This window comes from Muscardinus avellanarius (genome assembly GCF_963383645.1).
Source record: "Muscardinus avellanarius genome assembly, chromosome: 6".
NCBI lineage: Eukaryota > Metazoa > Chordata > Mammalia > Rodentia > Gliridae > Muscardinus > Muscardinus avellanarius.
In genome coordinates, this window is record NC_137791.1 from 38,855,665 (window position 1) to 38,869,974 (window position 14,310).

The following is a 14,310-nucleotide window of genomic DNA, read 5'->3' on the forward strand; positions in this document are numbered from 1 at the left end:
GGCCAGCCTCAGCAACTGAGCAAGACCCTGTTTCAAAATAAAAAAGTACTGAGAGTGTAATGCAGAGGGAAAAAATTCCCTGGGTGCGATCCCCAGAATAAATAAATAAATAAATAAATAAATAAATAAATAAATAAATAAATATCAAATGTGAATAACATGATTAGACACTTCAGTGTAATGACAGATAACTAGAGTTCCAAATAATTTAAATGTTTGATATTACTAAAAATTATTTCAGCATGGAGATCTTTCATATTCTTGAGACATCTTCACCCTAGGCATCAAATTATTTATTTAGTATTGAGCTAGTTCAAAACTCTATCAGCTCTAATAAGATATAAAAGTTTCCTCACATCTACCCATTGTCCTAATAGATGAATCTGATGGCAGTGAGCAGCAATAGCCTGGCAAAGTCTGGTATTTGATTAAAACTTACTTGCCCACGCTCCAATATCTTATAGTTTTAACATAATTCCTTCCGTGTTCTGGTTATGGGTTTTTGCTATTTTGCATGTCTGGCTTAAATAATAAGTAAAAGACTGGTTTAGGCTGTGTTTGCACAAGGTCAAAACAACCAAAAAAACTGACTAATTCAGTAAAACAAAGAAGCCAATTTGATGAAAAATATGAAATTACTTGTTTATCAACATATAAACAAAATGAATTGGTTGACTTGGTTTTGGGATTTTCAGACAGGAGTTTTTGCACTTGTAGAACCCATTGCTTCCCAGCTACTTTCAGTCTGAGACACAGACTCAAAATTTTCTGGTTTTATCTCCAAATGAACGACTTTGAATCATTCTCCCATTTATATGCCAGTACTGGGACTGCCATACATTCACCCAGATAGCTGGACCATGTCGATTTTCTTATGTATATTAAGCAGCCTTCTTTCCCTCACCACCTTCTCCCTGCATTTTTAAAAATCTACAAATGGGATCCAGGGAAATTAAATATTTTGTAATAGTGCTTATCTTTAAAATACCAATGTGTCTGGGATACACTGGTTGGGAAACAATGGTGTAGACACAGCCTTATTCCAAAACTTAGTTATCAATCCTTGAATAATGATAAATACCCAATAAAATGAAATATATTTTTCCCACAGTATTTTAAGATAGTAGAATAAATATATAAATAATGTTCTGAATCACACTTTGAAGAAATGTAGATGTTTCTTAAAATTTACATTTGGCAAATAGTAGTATGCTCTTTCTGCCTTTAAGAATAAACAGATTCTTAAAGACAGCAATATAATACATAAATCTGAGTTAAGTCTCCAAAATTTTTGCAGAAATTGTTTGGAAACATTGAGGAATAAAATCACTACATTTGGGTTCAAATTCTTGAAGTCAGCTAGGATTTAATTTGCACAATTTCATTTGCCAAATGTCTATGGATTGGTCCAATTCTTGTTATCATTTTGCCAAGTTTTCTTCTGCTGAAAATGTCTGTGCTCTCATAGGCTTCCAAGTCAATGTTTGTGGCCAAGTCTGCATCTCGAGTGGTTTATGGAAACATGTGAGCAGGTCAAGACAGGTGTTCTTGTTCATTTGATCTCTCCTCCTGCCCAGTTTTTCAGAACACTTGTACATCTGTTTGAGGCCTGCACACATGATCATTTTTAATCATGTTCTAACCATATTTTTCCTGGGATTTAGGAATGGCAGTCTTCGGAAGAGATGACAGTGCATGACTTTTTTTTTTTTTCTCTTGTAAAAATGTTGTTAGATTTCAGTATTTACTTAAAATAGATTCTCACTTCAGTCTGGTTTTTTTTTTTTTTTCCTTTCTAAATAAAGCCTGAGAATTTGCTTTTAGCTAGCAAATCCAAGGGAGCAGCAGTCAAGCTAGCTGACTTTGGCTTAGCCATTGAAGTCCAAGGAGACCAGCAGGCATGGTTTGGTGAGTAGACCTCTCTCCTGCACACTACCTGTAGTTTTATGGCTTCTAACTCCTGGATCCTAATCCCACTTTCTGGTCAAATAAAATGGAACTCTTCATCCTAATAGTAGCTTGACTGATTTTAAGATTAATTAGACCTGGCCAGGTGTGGTGGCATATACCTGTAATCCCAGTACTTGGGAAGCTGGGACAGGAGGATCACAGATTCAAGACCAGTTTCAGCAACTTAGCAAGACTTAGTCAAAAGAAAAAAGAAAAATGGCTCGAGGTATATAGCTCAGAGGTAGAATGCCCGTGAGTTCAATCCCTAGTACCAACAACAACAACAAAAAAAACTATATCTAACATTAAAATGGTATAAAAACTAGAAACATTTTAAGTGAAAATATCAATGAAAGAACAAGAGTACATATACTGATTTCCTTAAAAGATGAATGAAAAATAGATCCTGTGATAAGAAATAATAAAAGGATTATAATATGAAAAAGTGCTTTTTTATTTGAGAAGAAGTTGATTGTCACATATAACCTGACATAATGCTAAAGACTTCTAAATTGTAGGTACTCAGATGATACAAAATAGTTCACATGTTTGATTGGTGAATTAAGTATTTTATTTTATTTATTTTTATTTTTTAATTGGTACATTGTAGTCATATATCAATCACATTGGAGTACAAGACTTGAGAGGATATACAAGCACACATCATCCAATTAGCCCTCATCCAGCCCCCATCCCATTCCCTCCCCCTCCCTCGATCCCATGCTTGTTTGGTGATTAACTTTGATACATTTGTTTATGTACCTCCTGCGTTTTAAAGAGGCTCCATCCTCCCTATTCCATACCCTCTGATTGGTCACCTTAGTTGCTTCACTATAGGGCCCTTTCTATAGCTCGACCTCTTCCTGTTGCCCCTTTCCTCCTAGTTTTTGCTGCTTAGGGGAAGCATCTGATTTATATTTTCTGCGATATTTCTCTGTGCATGCCGCATTGCAAGTACCGATCCCACTCTTGACGGCCCCAGTAGTGGCCTGGCTACCCGGTGGACTGATCCAGACCTCGCTGGCTCAAGCAGCGGCCTTGCCTCATGGGAGGCCCTGATTTTGGTCTCGCTGGCCCCAACACCAGCCTAACCCCTCAGCTGGCTCCAATCCCAGCCTTGGAGGCCCCAGTAGTGGCCTTGCCCCACAGCAGGCTCCGATGCCGGCCTCGCTGGCCCCAGCACCGGCCTAACCCCTCGGCAGGCTCTAATCCCAGCCTCGGAGGCCCCAGCACCGGCCTTGCTCAAGGCAGGTTCCAATCCTGGCCTCACTGGCCCCAACACCGGCCTAACCCCTCAGCAGGCTTCGATCCCGGCCTCAGAGGCTCCAGCACCGGCCTTGCCTCACAGCAGGCTCCAATCCCAGCTTTGCTGTATCCATCGCCAGCCTCACCCCTCGGCAGGCTCCAATCCAAGCACCTCTTCGCCCAACCAATTGTTCCACATTCTCGAGGGTGCATGGTGGTAACATTCTGCCTCTGGAGTTATTATTTCAAAGGTTCCAGGTGTAATGCATCAGATCTCTGCCTCCCCTGAGTACTGGCCACTGCCATTGCTACTGCCTCCACCATTTCAAATCCTACCCAGGCTCTTTTTCCACTCTGAATGTTCTCCAGTGTTCCTAAGCATGCGTGATGGTAGCATTCGACATTTGGTGTAATTTCTCCAAAAAAAAAAAAAGGTTGGTAGGATCCAATTTCTGCTTCTCCTGAATGCAAGTCTCCACCACCATCGCGGAGACCACTTTCAACACCGCCTTTCTCCTTGGTCTCCGCTAAACTCTCTCCTTACAGGTGATGTCCAAGATTCTTAACAATATAGAGAAACAGCAGTCCTCCTTCACGGGGAATTTTTCCATAAGTTCCAGTGCATTTGGATAAGTTTTGTCTGCATCTCCAGTGTCCTGGCATCCGCCAAGGCTTTCTTAACTCCTCTCTAATATTTTTTCTTTTCTTTCTTTTTTTCTTTTTTCTTTTTTTTTTTTTTTAATAAGAGAAGACAGTATATGTGGTTTGAGGAGGTAGTGGGATCAGGCACTCAGTAGCACTGTGACCTGGTTGGTTTCCCCATGGGTCCAGCGTGCTCCGCACTACTACACCTGGGGCCCAGAGTCCTGCGACCCGGGCCCCAGCTTGTGCAACCCCCACCCGGGACCCAGGGTACTGGGCCCGGTTTCTCCAGGGGTCTGGCGTGCTACGTGCAGTCCAGCCTGGGGCCCAGAGTCCCACGCCCCAGGCCCCGGCTGGCCCGCCCGGGACCCAGGGTACTGTGCCCGGTTTCTCCAGGGGTCTGGCGTGCTATGCGCGGTCCAGCCCAGGGCCCAGAGTCCCGTGACCCGGGCCCCGGCTGGCATGCCCCGCACACTGAATTAAGTATTTTAAAAATATATCATTTATATGTGTTTCATCAGTTACCTTCTATATTGACAATGTGCTAATTTTCTCACTAAAATTCTGATAATTTTAAATTTGCTATATGATAAAAATTCTGTGAGAGGAAAGACCATCACTTCTATAACAAAAGATATGCTAACAGAAGAAAGCATAATGGATTTATTTAATCACAGTTTTGCATGATATGAAACTAAGATGCAATGAATAAGGAAAACTGTCTATTTTTATACTGGCTTGATAAAAAGTAGACAGACATGTAGAAATGTGATGGGACAAAAAAGTTCTGAGTTAATGATAATTGACCCAGTGGGGAAACTCAGCAAGTCCTGTCTTTCAAAATTCTTGCCTTTCTGTTTTCCCAAGTATAAAATAGGGCGGAACCCCTTTCTGGAATGAGAGGCAAAATTATCATTACTTTCAGGCAAAATAGGCCAGAGGGAGGATTTCCTTATGGCGAATTCTTAACACAGAAAGGCAGAGGAAGGCTAGGGTAGTATTTCTAGGTTTTGTGACTGGCTGGAGGGGTTTCTAGATTCTATGACCTGCAAGAGGAATTCTGGTTTCCATGGTCATCCTTGGGGGATAAAGGGACCAAGAAAGAAAGGCAGTAGAAAGTGAAAAAGATCTGGCTTCTAAGCCCCAGTCCTCCAGTTCAAAGTGTTCAGCATGCCAAGACACTGTGCTTTGGGGTAATGTGTTCTGAGCCTGAGCCCAAATTCTTACAATTAAGAAAGAATTCATTAATTGTATTGATGAAATGATAAATTTGAATTATAGTATTTCTAGTCAGACTTATGGATTGTTCCAATTTCAGCCTTTCTGTGTGTGTGTGTGTGTGTGTGTGTGTGTGTGTGTGTGTGTGTGTATTTTTTTTCATTCAGGCTGACTTTTTTTTTTTTTTTGCGGTACTGGGGATCTGGGGATGGAACCCAGGGGCATTCTACCTCCAAGCTATACCCCCAGCCCTACTTTTGTATTCTTTATTTTGAAACAGGGTCTCACTGAGTTATAAAGGGCCTCACTAAGTAGCTGAGGCTGTCCGTGAACCGGATCCTTCTGTCTCAGCCTCCCAAATGCTGGGATTACTGGCATGGGCCACCACACCTGGCTTCTGAATAAATTATCCATTGCATGTGCACACACATACTCTTTCTCCCTCTCCTCCATAGTATAACTCCTTTTTTCATGTGGAGTTATAAAATATAACCTTTACTCAACTCTGTCTCATTTCTCTCCTGACTTTGAATGTGTTGAGGCTAGATAATTTTTTCCAATGAAATTTACTTCTGATTTCTTTCTTTCTGAACAATAGCAACAGAGAACCCCCAAAATGCTAACTTATGCCATTTCGTATGCAAATGCTTCTCTGTATCCCTAACACACACTTCTCCTAATCTAGGAAGATAGCTCCCAGGATCCCCCCATATTTTTCTAATCTGCCTCAGATAGTTTTGGCAGCCTAATTCAGACCTTTTATCTGCTGCCTGACCTTTGTCGGTAGTCCTATTATGCTTGATGGCAGTCTCTCCCAAGTTTAATGCTACCTTTAACATCAAGTGTCTCCTTATCACACACAACCTCACTCCCAGTGAATTTAATACTCCAAACCTATTTGGTTTATCATGCTTTGACATTGGAAAAAGCTTATACTAGTTAACTGCAGATTGAAAGAAGGCAAGACACAGATTTAGTTCTAGAAATTAGAGATGCAAATATATCTCTATATCCTGAAGAAGAGTGGTTGACCAGAGAAAGAATATATAGTAACAAGAGCTCAACATGAAATAGCAAGATACCACAGAGAGAGGCAGAGCAAATTACTGTAGGTTCTTAAATTAAATAGGAGGTCCTGGCCCTTGAGGACCTGAGGTTTTTGCATCAGTAACTGTTTACCATGCAGGTTGGGAGAACCTTAACGTAAGCATTCTGGAGGTGCTCTTGAAATACAAGGGAAGAAGTATAAAAGTCTGCCTTTAAGGAAGCTTTAATAATTGGGGCAAAACCTATGATTGCCTAAGAGATGAATCAGAACTCATCCATTTGCTTACAAGGAGGTAAAGCCACTTTAGAAAGAGGGGTCTGCATATGCAAATGTCCAGAGGCATGAAACTTGTTCTATAATAGCAAGAAGTTTGATTCAGCTAAAGCATTAAATATATTGGGATGAATGATATTTAAGGTGTTAAAGTAGTAGGAATGGACTCCTTCCACTCTTTGGAAGAGTTTGGCTTTTATCTTAGAAGTTTGAGGCATCTGTGGGGGAAAAAAATTAGTGAAGAGGAATTTAACAGTGTGTATGTTACCCAGTGATGATTTCAGTAGGAGTGTGGAGGAGATGGTTTGAGGATAGTTAACCCAATGAGCAGGGACTCATTCAAATTATTTATGAATCAAAATTGAACTAGGGAGTATATAGAATGTTCCCAGCTTAGACTCTGAACTTTAGGGACATCCATTAGAAATAAAAGTCCCAGATGTTGGGTTTAAGACAGTCCTCTAGTCCTCTATAGCACAAAGCAGGACCCAACTTCATAAGAGACTTGTGCTATGAGGCAGGATACCAAAATAGGGGCTTAGGCCTGGTAATATAATTGTTTTTTGTTTTTTTGGGTTTTTTTTGTTTTTTTTTAATTTTATTTTATTGGTGCACTGTATTCATACATCATAGTGGGATACAAACTTTTGTAGACATACATGCACACATCGCCCAGTCAGCCCCCACCCGATCCCCACCCCATTCCCTCCCCATCCCTCCTTCCCATGCTTGGCTTAGTGATTGACATCTAGTATTATAGCAATTTATCCAAAATTAAAAATGTTAATCTCACATAACAGTTTCATTTGTCTGATACCAAGCTTTTGATAAATTAAAGATAACATTTCAATATTTCTTTTTGCTTTCTTTCTTACCAGAGCATATTTTTTTCTGTTTTTTTAGGTGAAACTATCATATATTCATATATTTATTTTTCAGAAAAAAATCTATCCTAATATGGAATATGAATTCTAGATACCCAAAACGATCTTGAAAAAGAACAAAGCTAGCAGATATATATTTTCTGATTTCAAACCATATAAAGCTACAATAATTGAAACAGTGTAATACTGTTCTAAAGGCAGATATATAAACCATTGGAGTTAAATACAGGCCTAGAGCTAAATTCTTCCCTATATTGTCAAGTTATTTTTGACAAGGTTTCCACGAACATTTGGTGGTGGAAATAATAATCTTTTAACTAAATATTGTTGAAAAATAATAATTACATGGAAAAGAATAAAATTGGACCCTTACCTAATCCCACATACAAGTATTAACTCAAAATAGATAAAAGACCTAAATATAAATCTTAAGACTATAAACTTTTAGAAGAAAATCTGGGTCATAAAACCTCACAACATTGAAATTGGCAGTGATTTCTTGGTTATGATTTCAATGGCACAGCAACAGAAGAATATACAAACTCCCTAAAAAATAAAAAAAAATATTGTATATCCAAAGACAATGTAAACAGAGTTAAAAGTTACTAATAGAATTGGATAAAATATTTTCAAATGCTATATCTGAAGGTATATTAATATTCCAACTAGAAATCCTAAAAATTAACAACAATAAAGGCAAACAATACAGTTTAGAGATAGGTAAAGACTAACAAAAATAATGAATCTCCACAGATAACCAATCTTAGTTGTCTGTTGGATGGAAAATCTTGTTTCTCTGGTTCTGGTGAGTGTTACCTATTTCTTCTTTGTAGTTAATCTCTTTGAGTATTTTCTCTAGCGCTGGTTTTGAAGACATAAATTCCTTCAGTTTCTGTTTATCATGGAAGCTTCTTATTTCTCCATCTAATTTGATAGAAAGTTTTGCTGGATAGGAAATTTTTGGCTGGAAGTTGTTTTCTTTCAGAGTTTGGAATATGTTACTCCAAGCCCTTCTGGCTCTCATGACTTGGTTTGGGAAGTCTGGAGTGATTCTAATTGTTTTGCCTCTGAATGTCACTTGGCCCTTTGTTTTTGTTGCCTTTAAGATTCTCTGCTTGGTTTCCACATTGGTCATTTTGACAATTATGTGGCGTGGGGATCCTCTTCTCCGATCCTGTCTAAAGGGAGTTCTATAAGTTTCCTGGATCTGTGTATCACCTCTTGCTCTATATTTGGAAAATTTTCTGCTATTACTTCCTTGAAGAGATTGTTGATCCCTTTGGTTTCACTTTCTTTTCCCTCCTCTATTCCAATTATTCTTAGGTTAGCTCTCTTAAGATGGGCCCATATTTCTTCCATGTCAGATTCCTGCTGTTGGATATTTTTTTCTAGATTAGAAACTGTGCGTTCATTTTTGGATTGCTCATCTTCTAAGAGCGAGATTCTGTTCTCCATGTGTTCTAATCGGTTGTTTGTGCTTTGAATTGAGGCCTTTACTTCATTAATTGCATCCTTTATCTCTTTTTGGCTCTCTCTGAGTTCTTTTCGAAGCACCTCTATTATTTCTACAGTTATTTTCCTGATTTGATCTTCTAGAAATCTCTGATTTTCTGTTTTATCGGGTTCTGATGTGGGGTTGTGCGCATTCATTACTCCAGTATTATTCCTCTTTCCCATGATTTCGGAGGTTTGTGCCTTCTCTGGGTTCTTCCCTTAGGTCACTATGGCTTCACTTAAGGTGCTCTGGATCTCGAGTCTGTGGTATCTCAGACCCCACTACTCCTTTACTGGGTTGTATCGCAGAGTCTCCGACCCAGGGAGTCGATAGAGGCTGCTTTAAACTATGGGGGGTGCCAGGTTGCACGTTCTCCTATGGTGTGATATCTCTGCCACCACCACTCCCTCACTGGGTCAAGTCCCAGGAGGTACAGTACTGGGATTTCTCCTCTGTGGCCCGCAATTTGACTCACTGTTCTTGAGTACGCAGATGTAGCTGTATGGACTCGGTGAATTCACTGCTGCTGCCGCCGCCGGTGACAATATGGCGCCTCTGCCACGCCCTCGGCCTTGAGGCTGGCGTATTTTTTCTTCTCTGGTTTTGATTTCCACTCTGAATCCCTGCAGCGTGTGCTGAGCTCGGCCACTGGGAGCTTTAGACGCTCTCTGCGTGGAGAAATCCCGCCTTGCTCTTCCGCAGTGGCTCACCTCAGCTTGCTGTAGCCGTCCGTTGAGTTCGCCGCTGCCGCCGGCAGTATGGCGCTGCTGCCGCGTCCTCGGGCGCGTGTGTCTCCTCTGTGTCCCTGAGCTCTGTTCTCAGTCTGCTTTCTCTCTGGAGCCTGGTGGTTTTTTTTTTGTTTTTCTGGTGATGGTGTTTTCTGGCTATGAAAGGTGCTGGTTTTGTGGTAATGGAGATTGGTTGTTAGCGGGGCTCTTAAGCCCCGCTTTTCTCGGTCGCCATATTCCCGGAAGTCCTCCTGGTAATATAATTGTGAGAACTGGGTACAAGGTGATGATGATTGATATCAGAAACAACACAAAGCCTTTAATATCACAGCTGAGGCTCACAGTTAACCCCAGCAACATTGTCTTAATGACTGTAAGAGAGTTGGAATTATATTCCCTAAATCTCTCCTGTCTTGAGCTCTGTTTTATCTCCTCTGCTAGATGGCATGTGGTTTAAGAGGATGGTGTGTAGTAAAAAGAGCTGTGTTTTTTGAGTCAGAATACCTGAACTTATGTGCTGGCCCTGGTTTTGGTAGTTGAATGATGTTGCATAAGTCACTTAAATTCATGGCATCACTAACCATTTTTAAATGAGGATCATAAATAGTCCTTCATAGCAATGCTAAAAGACTAAGTGAAGTAGTCAAAGGAACACTACTAGGCCATAAGTAATGTTCATTAATTTTCCAAAATCATCTTGGTATGAAACACAGCATCATAGTTCTTTCCTATTCAGTGAAAGTTGTCTAGTGAATCAGTGAATCAATGAAAAATAATCAGGTTCATGAAAACAATAAGTAAAAGTGCACAAATTTTCCAGTTGTGACAGTTCCTTTCCAAGAGCAAGCTAGTTCCAGAGAAACATCTGTATGTGGGAATAAAATCCCTACTTCTTCATCATTATGTGTTGTCAACAGTTCCCTTCTTAAGGTTCCTGGGAGTAGTAACCTTTTAAAAAAAAAAAAAAGATGTAACCCAGGAGGTCCTAAGGAGACCTTACATTTCAGAAATATAGACATATAGAGCAGGGTGTGGTGGTGCATACTTGTAATCCCAGCATTTGGGAAGCTGAGACCGGAGGATCACGGTTCGCAGACAGCCTCAGCTACTTAATGAGGCCCTCTACAACTTAATGAAACCCTGTTTCAAAATAAAGAATAAAAAATAGGGCAGGGGGTATAACCAGGAGGTCAAATGCCCCCTGGGTTCCATCCCCAAACCAGCAAAAAAAAAAAAAAAGAAGTATAGATATATAGTTTCCAAGCTTATAAAACACACTCTTCTCTTCCATTCTTCTCTTCTCTCTCTCTCTCTCTCTCTCTCTCTCTCTCTCTCTCTCTCCCCTCTCCCTTCCTCCTTCCCTCTCTCTCTCCAATTTTAGGTAAATCCTCTTAAGTAAACAAAATGCACATGTGCAATTTTTTGGATATACTCCAGATATATATCAGGAATAAATATATCTGTTTTGGTTTGAATGGTTTTGATATTTGTTCATTATTTGCCATATGGCCTTTTTTTGGCTTAATTTTATTCTTTTCAAACAATGCCAATATTTAGCAGGTAAAAGTCTTTTTTAATAAATAAAAATCCATACTCTTTTTTTGGCAGTTCTGGGGGTGGAACCCAGGGACATTCAACCTCCGAGCTACACCCCCTGCCCTATTTTTTATTCTTTATTTTGAAACAGGGTCTCACTGAGTTGCAGAGGGCCTCACTAAGTAGCTGAGGCTGCCCGTGAACCACGATCCTCCTGTCTCAACTTCCCAAATGCTGGGATTACAAGCATGCACCACCATGCCTGGCTGTTTTTTCATTATGTGTAATGCAAGAGCATTCTAGGCTTTTACATTTTTATTCACATGAAGTGACTTCCGTATCATCCCTGGAAAGAATAGCATTAAAAATGTCTTCTCATGGCCGGGCGTGGTGGCACACACTTGTAATCCCAGCATTCGGGAGGCTGAGACCTGAAGGATCACAGTTCACAGACAGCCTCAGCTACTTAGTGAGGTCCTCTGCAAGTCAGCGAGACCCGTTTTCAAAATAAAAGAATAAAAAATAGGGCAGGGGCTGTAGCTCGGAGGTAGAATGCCCCTGGATTCCATCCCCAGACCCACAAAAATAAATAAGTAAAATAAAATAAAAATAAAAATCTAAGGTTTACTAATTTTAAACAGGAGAGTATGGGCTGTATTTAAAAGAGTGTTTGAAATTCAGAGTGAGAAAAGATCAGTGAGCACTAGTAGGCATCTAAGAATTCTAAGATGGAAAGAAGTTACAAGAAAAGAAATTGAGATTCATATAACAGAAAAAGTAGCATCAAGGGTGAACATGAGAAGTTTGCTCTCAAGAGACCTTTAACGATCAGTCAAATCAAATGTGAAAAAGGAAGGGTCTACGTGGGATGAGTAAGAAGAACCAGATTCTGCAAGTGCACTCTCAGGACATTGGACTGAGTGTTTCTTTTTTTTTTTTTTTTTTTTTTTTTTTTTTTTTTTTTAATTTATTTTTTATTGGTGCAATGTATTCATACATCATAGTGGTATAAATAAGATACCTTTGTAGACATACAAGCACACATCGCCCAGTTAGCCCCTACCCGATCCCCACCCCATTCCCTCCCCATCCCTCCTTCCCACGCTTGGCTTAGTGGTTGACATCTAGTATTATAGCAATTTATACAATATTAACATTGATAATCTCACATAACAGTTTCATTTGTCTGGTACCAAACTTTTGATGACTTAAAGATAACATTTCAATATTTCTTTTTGCTTTCTTTCTTACCAGAGAATATTTTTTTTTCTTTTTTTTTTTTAGGTGAAACTATCATACATTTATTTATTTATTTTTCAGAAAAAAAATCTATCCTGATATGGAATATGGGCTCTAGATACCCAAAACAGTCTCAAAGAAGAACAAAGCTAGAAGATGTATATTTTCTGATTTCAAACCATATAAAGCTACAATAATTGAAACAGTGTAGTACTGTTCTAAAGGCAGATATATAAACCATTGGAGCTAAATAAAAGCCTAGAGATAAATTCTTCCATACATTGTCAAGTTATTTTTGACAAGGTTTCCATGAACTTTTGGTGGAGGAAATACTAGTCTTTTAACTAAATATTGTTGAAAAATAATAATAAATGAAAAATAATAAAATTGGACCCTTACCTAACACATATACAAATATTAACTCAAAATAGATAAAGGACCTAAATATAAATCTTAATACTATCAGCTTTTAGAAGAAAATCTGGGTCATAAAACCTCACAACATTGAAATTGGAAGTGATTTCTTGGATATGATTTCAATGGCACAGGCAACAAAAGGGTAAATAAACTCCCTTAAAAAATAAAAAAATATTGTATATCCAAAGACAATGTAAACAGAGTTAAAAGTTACTGATGCTCTTCCAAGAGTTCCTCCTATGACCCATTTCTCCCTAACTCTCACATATTAGGGAAAGCATCTGATTTCTTATTTTTTGTGCCTGACTAATCTCACTTAGCATAATGTCCTCCAGCTCCATCCATTTCCCTGAAAATGATGTAATTGAGTTTTTTTTGATGGCTGAGTAAAATTCCATTGTGTACATATCCCACAGTTTTGTAATCCATTCATCTGTTGATGGACATCTTGGCTGGTTCCATAGTTTGGCTATGGTGAATTGTGCAGCTATGAACATAGATACACATGCATTAGTTTGATAGTTTGGTTTCTTTTCTTTTGGGTAGATACCCAACAGTGGTATTGCTGGATCAAATGGTAGATTTGTTCCCATTCTTCTGAGGATTCTCCATACTGTTTTCCAAAGTGGTTGCACTAATTTGCAATCCCACCAACAATGTCTTAGAGTTCCCACTTCTCCACATCCTCGCCAGCATCTGTTGTTGTTTGTGTTTTGAATGATGGCCATTCTAGTTGGAGTTAGGTGAAATCTCAGGGTAGTTTTGATTTGCATCTCTCTGATTGCCAGTGATGTTGAGCATTTTTTCATGCATTTATTGGCCATTTGAATTTCTTCTTTTGTGAAGTGTCTATTTAGTTCATTTGCCCATTTTGTTATTGGATGTTTTGTTTTCTTAGTGTTGAGTTTCTTGAGTTCTCTGTATATTCTAGATATTAGTCCTCTATCAGTGGTGTAGGTGGCAAAAATCTTCTCCCATTCTGTTGGCTCTCGATTGAGATTCTTGATAGTTTCCTTTGCTGAAGAGAAGCTCTTCAGTTTCATGCAATCCCATGTATTGATTCTCCTTTTAATTTGTTGTGCTTTTGGGGTCTTGTTGAGGAAATGTTTGTCTGTGCCTATGTGTTGTAGTGTTGGACCTATGCCCTCTTCAAGGAGCTTCAAAGTCTCTGGTTTAATTTCCAAGTCTTTGATCCATCGTGAGTTGACTTTTGTACAGGGTGAAAAAGTGGGATTAACATCCAATTTTCTGCATATGGTTAACCAGTTTTGCCAACACCATTTGTTAAAGAGGCTATCTTTTTTCCAGTGTATGTTTTTGGCCCCTTTGTCAAAAATCAATTGGCTGAAAATGTGTGGACTTGTTTCTGGGTCTTCTATTCTGCTCCATTGGTCTATATATCTGTTCTTTTGCCAGTACCATGCTGTTTTTATTACAATGGCTTTGTAGTATAGTTTAAAGTCAGGTATTGTGATTCCTCCTGCGTGGTTTTTGTTGCTGAGAACTACCTTGGCTATTCTGGGCTTTTTGTTATTCCAGATAAATTTAAGGACTGATTTTTCTATGTCTGTGAGGAATGATCTTGGTAGTTTAATGGGCATTGCATTAAATCTGTAGATCAGTTTTGGGAGTATG

General features: G+C 39.2%; 1 protein-coding gene across 20 annotated transcripts in view; it reads left to right on the forward strand.

Moving 5' to 3' along the window:
• CAMK2D (calcium/calmodulin dependent protein kinase II delta) overlaps window positions 1-14,310 on the forward strand; it is a gene marked incomplete at both ends in the record, with an annotated part of 339,011 nt that overhangs the window by 251,801 nt on the left and 72,900 nt on the right. For all 20 annotated transcript variants that reach the window (XM_080697513.1, XM_080697528.1, XM_080697516.1 and 17 more), the window contains one exon: window positions 1,806-1,908. In XM_080697513.1, the coding sequence (XP_080553639.1) occupies window positions 1,806-1,908 (103 nt within the window). The remainder of the gene's footprint in view (window positions 1-1,805; window positions 1,909-14,310) is intronic.